General features: G+C 22.5%; 1 protein-coding gene across 2 annotated transcripts in view; it reads left to right on the top strand.

Moving 5' to 3' along the window:
* LOC122512529 (DNA-directed RNA polymerase I subunit RPA1) overlaps nt 1–16447 on the top strand; it is a 30809-nt gene extending 14362 nt beyond the window's left edge. For both annotated transcript variants that reach the window (XM_043628419.1, XM_043628420.1), the window contains exons 8-14: nt 78–441; nt 3639–3797; nt 3959–4510; nt 7343–9085; nt 11672–11827; nt 14173–14476; nt 16198–16447. In XM_043628419.1, the coding sequence (XP_043484354.1) occupies nt 78–441; nt 3639–3797; nt 3959–4510; nt 7343–9085; nt 11672–11827; nt 14173–14476; nt 16198–16334 (3415 nt within the window). In that variant the 3' untranslated portion in view covers nt 16335–16447. The remainder of the gene's footprint in view (nt 1–77; nt 442–3638; nt 3798–3958; nt 4511–7342; nt 9086–11671; nt 11828–14172; nt 14477–16197) is intronic.
* Nucleotides 16448–17242: the final 795 nt, after the last annotated feature.

Raw genomic sequence — 17242 nt, 5'->3', positions numbered from 1 at the left:
AGTAAATATTTGTTTTTTGTTTTTTTTTCTTGAAATTTTGATTGATTAATTTAAAATGAATTACAATGAATTTTAAGGGATGATTATCAACTGTTAATTTACTCGGCGCTGTGGTCGGTACCTGGGGATTTGATTCTCCTGCCGCCGGCGATCGTGAAACCAAAGGAACTTTGGTCCGGCAAACAAGTGATATCGACGGTTATTATCAATCTCATTCCAAAAGGCAAGGCGAGAATTAATTTGACGGGCAGTGCGAAAATTGGCATCAAGGAATGGCAAATTAAGGAGCCACGTGCGCCAAAATGTGGCGAAGCTTTTGAAAATCCGAAAACCATGTCCGAAGCGGAAGTTGTCATTCGAAATGGCGAATTACTTTGTGGAGTGTTGGATAAGGCGCATTATGGGGCAACGACTTTTGGTCTTATTCACTGCGTTTACGAGGTAAACGAAAAATGGTTTTTCTATTCTTCTTCTTCTTCTTCTTGACAAGAATTTTGTTTTTTATTTTTTTTTTTCTAACAAATCTCTTTTTATTGAGAATTCTTCTTTCCTTTTTCGAGAATTTTTTGTAATTTTCAAGTTTTCTGTGTTTATCTTTCATTTTTAACGAATATTTTGTTATCTTCAAGTATTTTTAAATAGTTTTTTTCATTTACAAATATTTTTTGAAATTTTCTTTAAATTTTAAGGATATTTTTTTCATTTTCAAAGAAATTTTTTGTTATCTTCGAGTATTTTTTAAAAATATTTTTTGTCTTTTTCAAGCTTTTTTTTTATAAATTTCATAAATTTTTATTTTCATAAATTTTATAAATTTTTTTCTATCATTTACAAGTACTTTTTATGTCATTTACAATTTTCTTTTTCTTCTAATTTCAAAGAAATCTTTGTTATTTTCAAGTTTTTTAAAAATATTTTTCTGAATTTTAAGAAATTTTTTGTAATTTTCAAGTTTCTTTTATATTTATTTTACATTTTTAACGATTTTTTTATTATCTTTAAGTAATTTTAAATAGTTTTTTTAATTTCAAGTATTTTTTGAAGGTTTCTTTCAATTTTGAGGAATTTCTTTGTAATTTCCAACTTTTTTGTATTTTTTTTCCATTTTCAAAGAATTTCTTGTAATCTTCAAGTGTATTTTTAAAATATTTTTTATCCTCTTCAAGCTTTTTTTTAATAGATTTTCTCGAATTGTAAGGAATATTTTTTGTCATTTTCAAGTATTTTTTATGTTATTTACAATTTTAAAAAAAAATTTTTCAATTTTAAAGAAATCTTTGTTATTTTCAATTTTTTAAAAAATATTTTGCCTTTTTTAAAAATATTTTTAAAAGTGTTTTCAATTCAAAAAAAATGTTTTTGTTCATTTTCAATATTTATTTGTTAATTTTTGAACATAAAACTTTTTTTTCATTTTCTATTGTTTTTATATTTATTTATTTTTTTCTTCAAGTATTTGAATATAAAAATATTCAAGTATTTTTGAATATTTTTTCATTTTCAAATATTTTAAAATTTATTTTCAGTTTTTGAGAATTGTTTTAATTTTCAATCTTTTCAATAATTTATTATGGATTATGGATTTTCAATTTTTATGGATTTTTTGTCATATTTTCAAATTTTGTTTTAATTTAATTTCAATTTTAATAAATTTCCTGTTCTTTTCAAGTATTTTTGAATATTTTTTGTTCTTTTCAAGTTTTATTTAATTTCTTTAAATTTTAAGAAATTCTTTTGTAATTTTCAACTTTCCTGTATTTTTCTTCAAATTTTAACGAATTTTTTAATATCTTCAAGTATTTTTAAATATTTTTTTTCATATTCACGTATTTAAAAATTTTTCTTTTTTTTTTATTTTAAATATTTTTCTGGATTTAAAAATTTTATGCAATATTTTTATCATTTTCAAGTTCTTTTATTTTCTTTTTTTTCATTTTTAAAGAATTTTTTTTTATATTTTTCATGTATTTTAAAATATTTTTTGTCTCTTTTTCAAGCTTTTTTGTCAATTTCCAATTTTTTTTTTCATTTTTCTTCCTTTTTTAAAGATTTTTTTGGTTGTTTTCAAATATTCTTCTTTTTAAAGCCTTTTTATAAAATTCTTTTAATTTTAAGGAATTTTTTGTTGTTTGCAAGTATTTTTAAATATTTTCTCTTTTTTTCAAGTATTTTTCCTGAATTTTAATATTTTTAGAAATTTTTTTGTTATTTTCAAGTTTATTTTTTACTTATCTTCCATTTTTAAACATTTTTTTTTTGTCATTTCAAGTTTTTTTGAAATATTTTTTGTTATTTTACAAGATTTTTCTTTATAAATTTCCTTAAATTGTTAGGAATTTCATTTGTCATTTTTATGTACTTTTTACGTCATTGTTTACAATTTTTTTTTTATTTTTTTTTATTTTAAAGAAATCTTTGTTATTTTCAAGATTTTTAAAGATGTTTTTCTTAATTTTTAGAAATATTTTTTTAAAATACTTTTAATGATATTTTAAATTTAAAAAAAAAATTTCAATTTCGATTATTTTTCTATTTTTTGATTCTCTCACAATTTATAGATTTTTTGATTTCCAATTGTTTTTAAATATTTTGTTTCTTTTGGAAATATTTTTAAGTTTATTTTCAGTTTTGAAGAATTTTTTTAATTTTCAAGAATTTTTTTAATGATTTTTTCAATTGTAATAAATTTTTTTTTATCATTTTAAATTATGTTTTATTTTTATTATGTTAATTTCATTGAATTTCATGCTATTTTCAATTATTTTTAGAAATTTTTCACCTTTTTCAAGTATTTTAATTGTTAACATTCGACTTTTATTTTCTAAAATTAATTTTCATTTTCTACTTTTATTTATTATTCTTTTATGTTAAAAAAATTTTATTTTCTTTTTCAATTATTTTTTACTATTTTTTGTCCATTTCATTTTTTTTTCTTTTAATTTTTCAGAAATTTAATGAATTTTTTGTTGTTTTTAAGTTTTTTCAAGTATATTTAACTTCTTTTCTTTCATTTTCAAATAGGATTTTTATATTTTTTCAGTTTTTAGGAATTTTTATAATTTTTATGTTTTTTTTGTAACTTTTCATCATTAAGGAATTCTTTTTTATTATTTTCAATTTTTATTTTATTTTTCTTTTAATTTTAAAGAATTTTTCTGTTATTTTCAAGTATTTTAACATATTTTTTGTCCTTTTTAACCTTTTTTTTTAAATTTCTTTCAGTTTTAATAACTTTTTTTCTAATTTATAAATTTTCTCCATTTTTTGTTCAATTTTTGTTTTATTTTACTTTCAGTTTACAAGAATTTTTTTTAGTTATTTTTAATTATTTTTAAATTATTCTTTTTATTTTCAAGTATTTTAATGATTTTTTTTTACAATTTTAAGAAAATATTTTTCGTTTTTGATTATTTTTTATATTTTTTTTCAATTTTAATAAATTTTTTCCCTCGTTTTTTATTTGTTAAGATTTCCTTTTTTATTTCCAAGTATTTTTTATAATTTCTTTTTTTTAGAGTGTGTATTTTATTTTTAAGTATTTTTTTTAATAATATTTTTATTTAATTTTATTTAGAAAATTTGGAATTTTTTATAGAATTTTTTATTTATATATTTGATAATAATTTCTTTATTTTTAGCTCTACGGGGGAAATTGTTCGACAAAAATGTTGAGCGCTTTTGGAAAATTATTTCAAGCTTACCTCCTGCAATTGGGATTCACATTGGGAGTGAAGGACATTCTCGTGACTCCCGAGGCCGATAAGAAGCGAAAGGAAATTATGAACGAGTGCAGAAAGGTACGAAAAAAACGCAGAATAAAGAAAAGAAAAAATTTTTAAAAATTAATTTAATAAATATAAATTAATAAATTGATTAAAATAATAAAATAATAAAATTTTTTAAATTAATTTAATAAATTGATTAAAATAATAAAATTTCTCTTCTTTCTTTTTCCAAGATCGGCGACGGAATACAAAAGGCAATTCTCGAATGTCCGGAAGACACGGAACGCGAGGAAATTGTTAATAAAATGGAAGCGGAATTGGCGACAAATGAAAAATTCCGTGCAATTGTTGATCGTAAATATAAATCGGCTCTCGATGTTTATACGAATGACATCAATAAGACATGCTTGCCGGCGGGATTAATTGAGAAATTTCCTGATAATAATCTTCAATTGATGGTGCAATCGGGAGCGAAGGGATCGACGGTGAATACTATGCAGATTTCGTGCCTCTTGGGACAAATTGAATTGGAGGGCAAGAGACCGCCGTTGATGATAAGCGGCAAGAGTTTACCGTCGTTTCCAGCTTACGATCCAACGCCACGTGCCGGTGGTTTTATCGATGGTCGCTTCATGACGGGAATTGAACCACCGGAATTCTTCTTCCATTGCATGGCAGGAAGAGAGGGTTTAATTGATACTGCGGTCAAGACGAGTCGCTCCGGTTATTTGCAGCGATGTCTTATTAAACATCTTGAGGGCGTTTCGGTCCAGTATGATTTGACGGTGAGATTTTATTTCCCTCTCACAAACATTGTTCTACTCTTTTTTACCTTTTTTCATTTTTTCATTTTTTTTTATTTTACTCTCATTTTTTCTATTTTTTTAATCCATTTTAATTTTTTTTATTTTTCTCACTATTTAATGAACTTTTTGTTATTTTCAAGTTTTTTCAAGTAATATTCAACTTTTTTTTTCTTTCATTTTCAAATAGTTTTGATTTTTTTTCTCAGTTTTGAAGAATTTTTATAATTTTCATGTTTTTTTGGAATTAATTTTTTTATCATTTTCAATTTTTGTTTTACTTTTCTGTCAGTTTTAAAGAATTTTTTTTGCTATTTTGAATTATTTTTGGAATTATTCTTTTTATTTTTAAGTATTTTTATATTTTTTTTTTCAATTTTAAAAAAATATTTTTCATTTTTGATTATTTTTGGTTTTTTTCAATTTTAATGAATTTTTTTTATTTTTTAAGAATTCTTTTTTTATTTCCTGGTATTTTGAAATAGTTTTTAATTTATTTTCAGTTTTAAAGAATTATTTTAATTTTCAATCATTTTTTATCGTTTTTTCAAAGTTGTAATACATTTTTTTTGTCATTTTCAAGTTTTGTTTTAATTTTATTTCAATTTTAATGAATTTTCATATTTTTTCCAAGTATTTTTTAATATTTTTTGTTAATTTTATAAAAATTTTTTCTTCTTTTTTAAGTATTTTAATGGTTTTTTTTTAATTTTAAAGAATTTTTCGTTTCATTATCTACTTATTTTGTAAAATAAACATTCTTCTACTCTTTTTTACCTTTTTTCGTTTTTTTTTATTTTACTCTCATTTTTTCTATTTTATTTTCATTTCTTTTTAAAATTCAATTATTTTCAATTTCTTCAATTCCTTTAGTTAATTTTATTTATGAGATTTTTAACATTATTTTCTAGAATTTTTAAACTAAAAAATTAATTAAATTCTATTCCAAATCAATTATTTTTAGTAATTTTGAGAATTCAATTATTTTAGACAAAGAAAAATAAAGTCGTTTTTTTAAATTCAATTTTTTTGGAATTAAATTTATTTTCCAATTCAAAATAGTTTTGTTACTTTCTTCATTTTAAAGAATTTTATTGTTTTTTTCAATTATTTCTCGAAAAATTCAATTATTTTCAAAATAATCAAAAATTTTTTTGCTAAAATTCAATTTTTTTTCTTCTATATGCAAATATTGATAATTGAATTCCTAGCAAAGTATTTTAATATTTATTAGAAAAATAATTGAATTCTTGAGAAGAATTTTCATATTTAAAAGAAAAATAATTGAATTCATGACAAGAACTTTATTATTTGTGAAAATAATTGAATTTTTTGGAAGTTGTATTAAAAATTTAAAAATAATTGAATTCCATCGAACCTCTGGGCAATAATTCAATTATTTTTATAAATATTAAAATTCTTTCCTAGAAATTCAATTATTTTCATAAATAATGGAATTATTCACCAAAAATTCAATTATTTTCGTAAATAATGCATTTCTTCTCAAATATTCAATTATTTTTATAAATAAAAAAATTCTTCTCCGAAAATTCAGTTATTTTCGTAAATAATAAATAATAAAATTCGTGTGTCAAATTTAAATTATTTTTTAATTATTAAATTTGTTACCTAATAGAAATTCAATTATTTTCATAAATAAAAAAATTCTACTTATGAATTCAATTATTTTTTTTTTTTAATATTCTTGTCAAGAATTATTCAATTATTTTTTAAATATCAATATTTTTCGCTAATAGAAATTCAATTATTTTCATAAATAATCAAATTTTTCGAAAGAATTGAATTATTTTCTAAAAATTTAATAAATTCATGGAAACAATTCAATTATGTTTATAAATAGTAAAATTCTTTGCAAAAATTCAATTATTTTTCTTATAAATATTAGAATTCATCGCTAGGAATTCAATTATTTTCATAAGTAATAATAATCTTGTCAAGAATTCAATTATTTTTGTTACATAAATATTGATAATTGAATTCCTAGCAATGAATGTTAATATTTTTAAGAAAAATAATTGACTTCTTGTGAAGAATTTTCATATTTAAAAGAAAAATAATTGAATTTTCTACGAAAAATGTTATTTTGAAAATTAATTATTGAATCGAATAATTTTATTAATAATTCTTTAAATAATATTGAATTCCTGCGAAACATTTAATTCTTTATGGAAATAATTGGATTCTTGACAAGAATTTTATTATATTTTCAATTATTTAAAAAAAAAAGTAATAAAATTTTACTTTTGTTAAAAAAGTAGAATTTTTTTTTTTTTGAAAAATGTTAAATTATGAAAAGGAATTGAAGTATTTCGTAAAAATTTTTGTAATTTTCTTTAAATAATTGAATTTCTCCGAAATATTTAATTATTTACGTAGAAATAATTGAAATTTTGATAAGAATTTTTATTATTTATAAAAATAATTGAATTTCTAGCCAAGAAATTTATAGGAAAAATAATTATTTTTCTTATAAAATTTATCGCTAGAATCTCAATTATTTTTATAAATTAATAAAATATTAAAAATCATCGCTAGGAATTCAATTATTTTCATAAATAATAAAATTCTTGTCTAGAATTAAATTATTTTCTCTACAATTCTAATTGAATTTCTCTAAAGAATTCAATTATATTTATTTAATTTATATTTCTAATTAAATTTCTCTAAAGAATTCAATTATTTTGAACATTTTTAATAACTTAGAATGTTTTCAGGACCTTAATTTTTGTCAAATAAATTTTTAATAAAATTCTTTAGTAATTAACATTTTAATTAATTATTTTTTTTCCACAGGTAAGAGACTCGGACGGTAGTTTAATACAAATCTACTACGGCGAGGATGGTCTCGACATTGCAAGTTCACGTTTCCTTAACGTTGAAAATTTAACATTCCTCCACGAGAATAAAGCGGCGATAATCGATCAACAACTTCTAGATCATCTCAAATCGTCAGCCGATCGTAAAATTCAGAAATACGACAAAAAGTTGAAAAAATGGCAATTAAAAAATGCTTCTTCTTCTTCTTCTTCTCATTCGAAGCGTCGAACAAGTGCATTCACCGAATTCTCCGCTGAGAATTTAAACGAAACAAGTTCAAAACGAAATCAAATCGATCCAAGTAGTGGACGAACGAAGGCGTCGCTCTCGCTCATGAGAAAATGGATTCGATCCAGTGACGAGGTGAAGGAAAATTTCTCCGAAAAGTCTCGTAAATGTCCCGATCCGCTAATTGGTCGTTATCGTCAGGATTTGGAATTTGGCGTTTTGACCGAAAAAATGGAGAAAGTTGTGGAGAATTATTTGAATGAAAGGGAAAAAAGAAATTCGGGCAGCAAAGGGAAAAATTACGAGGAGGGAAAAAAGGAAAATTACGAAGAGGAAAAAAAGGGAAAAGAGGAAAGTGACGAAGGGGGAGAAATCGATTCGGAAAAAAAGGGAAATAGAAAAAAAGGTGACGAGGGAAAAAAGAGAGACGAGGAGAATAAAAAAAGAAACGAAGAGAAAAAAAGGGACGAAGAGGCGGAAAAGAGTGAATTAAGAGATTTAATAAACGTGAAGGTGATGAATTCCCTCTGTCAACCTGGCGAACCAGTTGGACTCCTCGCGGCGCAATCAATCGGCGAACCATCGACGCAAATGACACTGAACACTTTCCATTTTGCCGGCCGTGGCGAAATGAACGTGACACTCGGAATTCCCCGGCTTCGAGAAATTCTCATGATGGCTTCGAAGAATATAAAAACTCCCAGCATGGAAATTCCCTTTCGCAAGGAAATTCCCCGTCTAATGCGAAAAGTCGACGAGGTGCGGAGAAAATTGACGAAATGCTCCCTGGCCAACGTCCTCGAGACAATTGACGTCGACGGTCACATTTCCTACGAACCCCGTCAATTAATTTACAAAATTCGCTTGAATTTCCTACCGAAAAAATACTATCGTCAGGAATATTTTACAACACCAAGGGAAATAGTGAAGAAGACGGAGGAGAAATTCTTCAAGGAAATGTTTAGGGAGATAAAAAAAGCGGGGAAAATTGGTGGCATTTCTTTCTATGTGGAGGAGGTGAAAAATAGGGACAGTAGGGAAAATTATCGACTTGATAACGAGGAGGAAGGGGAGGAGAATAATGATGGTGGGAGGAAGAGGAGAAAGGGGAATAATGACGAGGGGGAGATGCATGAGTCTTCGGATGAGGAGGAGATTGATGAGGCTGATGCGACGGCGGCGAGATCGGTGGCGAGACATCGGGAGAATCAGGAGTATGATGATCCGGATGAGGAGGAGCAGGAGGAGAATGAGGAGACTGAGGGGAATTTTAATGAGAGTTTAAAGCAAAAGAATGGTAAAGATGGTAAGGATGGTAAAGATGGTGATAATGATGGTAATGATGATGACGACGATGACGATCGTGATGAAGAAGGAATGAATTCTGGAGATCAGTCTCATAGGAAATTGAAAGTTGTGAATGCTTATCCGAATGCGATAAGTTATGAATATGATGAAATTAAAGAGGAATGGTGCACGTTGACTTTTACGGTAAGTTTCCAATTTTTTAGGAATTTTCAAAGAGAAATTCAATTTACTTTTTAAATTACTAAAAAGTTCACAAGAATTTAAATCTTTTTATTTAAATTTTTTTTATTATTTTATAAATAACTAAAATTCTTTGTAAGAAAATTCCCGAAAATTCAATTATTTTGAGGCATTTAAATAAAATTCTATTTTAATAAAATAGAATAATTTCTATGTTTTTAGGACCTAATGAAATAGAATAAAATAAAATTCTATATTAAATAAAATTTACTTACCGTAAATTTAATTATTTCCATAAATAACAATATTCATCAGAAAAATTCAATTATTTTTAAAAGTAATAAATTTCTTCTACGAAATTCAATTATTTAAAAACATTTTTGATAAAATTCTAAGCAAGAATTCAATTATTTTCATAAAAAAAAAAAAATTTTGTCACAAGAATTCAATTATTTTCTTCAATTTTTAAGAAAATTCTCTACAAAAATTCAATTAATTTTTTTAAAAACTAAAATTTGACACAAGAATTCAATTATTTAGATAAAGGAAATTTTTTTTTTTTTACAAAAATTTAATTATTTAAAACAAAATTGATAAAATTCATCCAAAATTCAATTATTTTCATAAATAATAAAATTTCCACACAAATTCAATTAATTTAGTATAGCATTTACAAAAAAATCAATTATTTAACAAAATTTTTATACAATTCTTCACAATACTACAAATAACTTTCAATAATAATAACATTTTTCATGGAAATTCAATTATTTAAAAAAATTTAAAATTCTAAGCAAGAATTCAATTATTTTCCTAAATAATAAAACTCATCGAAGAATTTCAATTATTTTTAATACTATTTTAAATTAATTAATCAAAAAATTCAATTATTTTCACAAATAAAGTGAAATTTTCACTGAAATTCAATTCCTTTTAAACATTTTAATAAAATTTTCGCAATAATTCAATTATTTACAAAAATATTAGAATTTTTCACAGGAATTAAATTATTTTCAAATATTTTTAATAAAATTGTTCGAAAAAATAATTTTAAATACAATTTTAATGCCTTTTTTTTGAAAAAATTCAATTGAATTATTAAAGATAAATAACAAAATTATTCCTGAAAATTTAATTATTTTTGAGGCATTTTAATAAAATTCTTTGCAAAATTCAATTATTTTCATAAATAACAATATTCATCACGAGAATTCAATTATTTTTAAAAGTATCAAATTTCTTCATGAAAATTCAATTATTTTAAAGAATTTTCATAAAATTCTAAGCAAGAATTCAATTATTTTCAAAAGAAATTGTTCTCAAAAAATTCAATTATTTTCGTAAAAATAATAAATTTCTTTACAAGAATTCAATTATTTTTAAAAGTAATAAATTTCTTCTTTGAAATTCAATTATTTAAAAACATTTCTGATAAAATTCTAAGCAAGAATTCAATTATTTTCATAAAAAAAAATTTTGTCACAAGAATTCAATTATTTTCTTCAATTTTGAGAAAATTCTCTACAAAAATTCAATTATTTTCTTAAAAACTTAAATTTGACATAAGAATTCAATTATTTAGATAAAAGAAATTTTTTTTACAAAAATTCAATTATTTACTTAATAAATTAATTTCTTCTCAAGAATTCAATATTTATTTTCAGCAATCAGAAAATTCGCCACAAGAATTCAATTATTTTCTACAATTTTGATAAAATACTTGTCAAAAATTCAATTACTTTTTATAAACCATAAAAATTGTTCCCATGAATTCTCTTAATTTTATAAATAATAAAATTCGTCGCAAAAAGTCAAGAATTTAAAAAAAAAAAAATTTATTAATATTCTTGGCAAGAATTCAATTATATACGTAAAGAAAAGAAAATTCTTTTGAAAGTTTCAAATAAATAAATTCCTTTAAAAATTCAATTATATTTAAAAATTTTTTACAAAAATTAAACTATTTTTATAAACAAAAAAAAAAAAGAAATTCCTCACATGGTAAATTCAATTATTTTCAAAAATAACAAAAATTTTTCACAGAAATTCAATTATTTTCAAATATTTTAATAAAATTGTTCGAAAGAAATCATTAATTTTAAATACTAAAATTTTAATTGAATTTTTTTCAAATAATTCAATTATTCTTTAAGATTTTAATAAAATTCTTCCCAAGAATTCAATTTATTTACATAAATAATTCTTCGAAAGAATTCAATTATAAAAATAAATAATAAAATTCTTCTCTGAAATATAATTCATAAAATTTAACGAAATAATTCAATTGCTTTTCATAATAACTCTTTTTCGATGGAATTCAATTATTTTCAAAAAAATTTAATTAATTCTTGTAAAAATGAAAAACTCTTTAAAAAGGAAGGAACAATAAAAAAAATATTTCAAAAACAGAAAAGAATTCTTTGAAATTGAAAACAATCTTTTAAAAAATAGGTATTTCAGAATAACAAAGAATTCTTTAAAATTTCTTTAAAAACCCATGAAAAATTACTCGAAAATGAAAACAAAAAATATAGTAAATAAATAACTAAAATATTTATTACGGTTTTAAAAAACAATTTTCTTTTGCAGCTTCCTCTAAAAATGTACAAACTGGACTTGCAGTCGATTTTGAAAATTGCAGCGAGTAAAGTGATTTTGTGGGAGACGCCGAATATTAAACGAGCTTTCACTTTTCAAAATTCTGAGGGTGAAATGATTCTCAAAACGGATGGAATTAATGTCATTGTAAGCACACTTTTTTTAATTGCTATTAATAATTATTTACTGATTTTGCATTTTTAAATATCAACTGAAGTTGATAAATAGTTGGAATTTATTAATTTAAAAATTAAAATACATTATAATAATCGTAAGTTTCCTTTCCGTTAGCAAATTATCTGCATTCATTTGTTTGTTTTGAAAATTAAATTTTGTGGGTTAAGTATTGGCATTTTTTATATATTTTTTAATGTCAAACTTTTTAATGTGGAAAATACTTTACTTATTAAATTGTCTCGACTCTTTGGTAAAAAATCTAAAATTATCAAAAATTCGAAAAAATTCAAAAATCCGATTTTCTTAAAATTCAACAGTTTTTCTTCTCTTTTATGGGATTTAGCTTCATTATTTTTGTGCTTTTGGAAAATACTTTACTTATTAAATTGTCTCGACTCTTTGGTAAAAAATCTAAAATTATCGAAAATTATCAAAAATTCAAAAATCCGAATTTCTTAAAATTTAACATTCTTTCCTCTCTTTTATGGGATTTAGCTTCATTATTTTTGTGCTTTTGGAAAATACTTTACTTATTAAATTGTCTCGACTCTTTGGTAAAAAATCTGAAATTATCAAAAATTCGTAAAAATTCAAAAAACCGAATTTCTTAAAATTCAACATTTTTTCCTTTCTTTTATGAGATTTAGCTTTATTATTTTTGGGCTCTTGGAAAATACTTTACTTATTAAATTGTCTCGACTCTTTGGTAAAAAATCTAAAATTATCAAAAATTCGAAAAAATTCAAAAATCCGATTTTCTTAAAATTCAACATTTTTTCTTCTCTTTTATGGGATTTAGCTTCATTATTTTTGTGCTTTTGGAAAATACTTTACTTATTAAATTGTCTCGACTCTTTGGTAAAAAATCTAAAATTATCAAAAATTCGAAAAATTCCAAAAATCCGATTTTCTTAAAATTCAACATTTTTTCTTCTCTTTTCTGGGATTAAGCTTCGTTATTTTTGTGCTTTTGGAAAATACTTTACTTATTAAATTGTCTCGAATCTTTGGTAAAAAATCTTAAATTATCAAAAATTCGAAAAATTTCAAAAATCCGATTTTCTTAAAATTCAACATTTTTTCTTCTCTTTTATGGGATTTAGCTTCATTATTTTTGTGCTTTTGGAAAATACTTTACTTATTAAATTGTCTCGACTCTTTGGTAAAAAATCTAAAATTATCAAAAATTCGAAAAAATTCAAAAATCCGATTTTCTTAAAATTCAACATTTTTTCCTCTCTTTTATGGGATTTAGCTTCATTATTTTTGTGCTTTTGGAAAATACTTTACTTATTAAATTGTCTCGACTCTTTGGAAAAAAATAAAAAATTATTAAAAATTATCAAAAATCCGAAAAATTGAATTTCTTAAAATTCAACATTTTTTTTCTCTTTTATACCATTTAGCTTTATTATTATTTGAATTTTTATTCAAGAGAAAAAATGGAAAACTGAAAAAATTTAGAATTTTTTAAAAATTACAGGCCTTTTCCATGATTTCCCTGATTTCCAGAAGCCTTTTAAAAATTCCATACCATTTCCATGATTTCCAGATTCTGTAGGAACCCTGCTTTTGTCTGACTTTCTTCTAAATTATCGAATTCAGTGATTTTTGGGGTGAATTTGGTTAAGTTGTAAAATGATTAATTTCTATTTGAATTCGTTTTTTTTTAATGTAGAAAATCTGATGTTAATTTAATTCTTTTTTCGTTATGCACGGCAAAAAATATTTAGCTGGATGAACTACAGATTTCACTTTAGTAGCGAAATTTTTCAGTGCTTCAATTAATACTTTCGTTATTCTAGAGAAACTTATCGCTATTTCAAGTAAAACTTTTTTCAGTGTGTAATAATTATTATTTCTTTAAAAAGTATTTAATTTAAAATGGCTTTATAAAATAAGCAATGCAAAAGATGACCCAGATACTAATTGTAATTGTTCTAGCCATAGTTTAAGTCTAGTAATGTAAATTCTATTTAAATTGAGACCATTGAGTGAAATTATTTGAATTTTAGTTAGTTAAATCTCTTTGTTAGGTTATAATAATTATTTCTTTAAAATTTTTTAAATTGTTTAAAACAAGCAGCCCCATACAACATTTCCGCGCGCTTGCGCGCGGATAGTTTGGCTAGTTTAAAAATAATTTCCGATTTAAAATTAAAAAAAAGAATTCCAGTAACTAATTATTTATTTAATTCTTTGCAATTATAATTTTTTTTTTATTAATTTATTTTATTTATTCGTTTTTTTTATATTTATTTATTGATGAAAAAGGAAGAAGAATTCTTTTTCTAATGTCCTTTTTTTTCAAATAGGAAATGTTCAAGTACGCGGAAATTCTTCAATTGGACAAACTCTATTCAAACGATATTTATGGAATATCACAAACGTATGGAATTGAGGCGGCGAATCGCGTTATAGTGAAGGAGGTGAAAGACGTCTTTAAAATGTACGGAATAACCGTTGATTTACGACATTTGTCATTAATCGCTGATTACATGACGTTCGATGGATATTTCCAGCCGATGAGTCGCAAGGGAATGGAATTCTCTGCGTCGCCACTTCAACAAATGACGTTTGAGAGCTCTCTGCAATTCCTCAAAAATGCCACTCTTCAAGGTTTCTTTCTTCTACAAATTATCAATTTAAAAAAAAAAAAAGAATTACTACCACAAAAAATACTTTTTTAACAGTAAAAACTATTTCTGGAAAAATACTTTTTAAAGAAAAAATATTTTCCATAAAATATTTTTTCATAAAAAGTACTGATTTCGAAAAATACAATTTTCAAAAAACTACGTTTGTCTTAAAATACTTTTTTAAAAAGTAATTTTCAAAAAAATACTACTTTAAAAAAGTAATTTTCGAAAAAATACTACTTTGAAAAAAATATTCTTTTCCATCAGATATTTACGATAAAATACCTATACTTTTTTCTAAAAAGTACAGTCTCCGAAAAAATACTTTATCCTAAAAAGTACGATTTTCGATAAATACTTTCTTCTAAAAAGTACTGTTTTCGAAATTGATTTTTTCTTAGAAAATTCAGTCTTTGAAAAATACTTTTTCCTTCAAAAATACTTTTTTTTTAAAAAGTAGTTTTCGATAAAATACTTTGTCCTAAAAAAATTTTATCGAAAATATAAGATCAAAAAGCTTATTTTTTTCGAAAACTACTTTTTAAAAAAAAAGTATTTTAAAGAAATAGAATTTTTCGAAAACAATACTTTTTAGAATAAAGTATTTTCCGGAAACTGTACTTTTTAGAAAAAAATATTTTATCGAAGATATTTTATCGAAAAACAGTATTTCTTTAAAAATAGTATTTTATTGTGAAATTCATGTTTAGAAAAAAGGATTTTTTCCTAAAAAGTAGTTTTCAAAAAAAAGTATTTTTTTCTAAGAAGTAGTTCTCAAACAAAATATTATTCCTAGAAAATAGTTTTTAAAAAATACTGATTTTCAAAAAAATGCTTTTTTTAAAGAGTAGTTTGTGAAAAAATATTTTTGATAAAATACTTTTTTTCTAAAAAGTACTGTTTTCGAAAAAAGTATTTTCCTAGAAAATACTGTTATCGGAAAAATTTTTTCGACAAAATACTTTTTCCAAAAAAGTAGTCTTCCTAGAAAATTGAGTTTTCAAATAATTCTAATTTTTGAAATAAATACTTTATCGTTAAAATACTTTTATCTAAAAAGTAGATTTAGTATTTTAAGGAAATAGTATTTTTCGAAAACAGTACTTTTTAGAACAAAGTATTTTCCGGAAACTGTACTTTTTAGAAAAGCAAATATTATCGAAATAATTTGATTAAAAACATTATTTCTTTGAAAATAATATTTTATCGAAAATTCCTGTTGAGAAAAAAGTATTTTTTCCTAAAAAATAGTTATCAAAAAAATTATTTTTCCAAGAAAATAGTTTTAAAAAATTATTAATTTCCAAAAAAAATACTTCATCTTTAAAATACTTTTTCTTAAAAAGTAGTTTGTGAAAAAATATTTTTGATAAAATACTTTTTCCTAAAAAGTACTGTTTTCGAAAAATTCAATTTTCAAAAAAATACTTCTCTTAAAAAGTATTTCTCGAAACAATATTTTTTTAAAAAAGTAGTTTTCGAAAAAAATACTTTTTTCAAAAGTAGTTTTTGAAAAATACTTTTTTTTATAAAAAGTAGTTTTTAAAAAAATACTGTTTTTGATCAAATACTTTTTTCCTAAAAAGTACTGTTTGCGAAAAATACTATTTTTAATAAAATTCTTTTTGCGAAAAAAATGCCTTATTCGTCTTAAAATATAGAAAAAAAATAATAATAGAAACAATTTTTTTTTCTCTACAGGAAAATCCGACGATTTGAATTCGCCGTCGAGTCGTTTAATGTTGGGACAACCTTGTCGAATTGGAACTGGATTAATGTCATTAATGGTCGACGTGGGAAAAATTCTCGAGACACAGGAAACAAATGCCGTTTGGTAAAGTTTAGAAAAAAAAATAATAATTTCCTTCAACAAAAAAATATTTTTTATAAAATTTTTCTTTTATACTCCTTTTTTTTCTTTTTACAAAATATTAAAAAAAGGAGAAACTTGTAAAGATAACAAAAAAAATTATAAAATGTAATTTTTTATTTTCTTGTAAATAGTTAAATTAGTTGTTAAATAAAATTTCGTTAAGTTCTAAAAATGCGAATGAAGAAAATAAATTAATCAACAAAAAAAAGTAGGGGGGGTTATCCCCTTCTACTTTTTTTGAATTTTTATCTACATAAAAATTCAAATTGAATTGAAATTCTAATTTTCAGAAATAAAAAAAGAAAATTAAGTTTAAAAAAATGAGGGAAGGAAATAAAAAGTCGAATTAAATTATTGAATTAAAAATTTTAAATAAAATTTCTTTAATTTCTAAAAATGAAATGAATTTATAAAAAAAAATTGAAGGAGAGGAGAAAATAAATAAACAGTCGAATTAAATTGAATTAAAAATTTTAAAATTTTAAATTTCCTTAATTTCTAAAAATTAAATAAATTTATAAAAAAAATTGAAGGAGAGGAGAAAATAAATAAAAATTTGAATTAAATTGAATTAAAAATTAATTAATTAATTAATTAAAAATTTTAATTAAATATCCTTAATTTCTAAAAGTGAAAGAAATTTATAAAAAAAAAAAATGAAGGAGAGGAGAAAATGAATAAAAAGTCAAATTAAATTCAGGGTGTCTAGTAATTTAGAAATATAAAATTCCCGGGGTTTTCCCGGTTTTTTCCCGGTATGTAAATAATTTTCCCGGATAATTGAAAACTAAAATTTTACAGTAAATTTAATCGTAATATTTGTAAAACTTATAATAAGAATTGTATTGTGATTTACTTGACGGTAATTTCATG

The sequence above is a fragment of the Leptopilina heterotoma genome, unplaced genomic scaffold (assembly GCF_015476425.1).
Source record: "Leptopilina heterotoma isolate Lh14 unplaced genomic scaffold, ASM1547642v1 Lhet_123, whole genome shotgun sequence".
Classification (NCBI taxonomy): Eukaryota; Metazoa; Arthropoda; class Insecta; order Hymenoptera; family Figitidae; genus Leptopilina; species Leptopilina heterotoma.
This window is presented reverse-complemented; position numbering and strand designations above follow the sequence as displayed.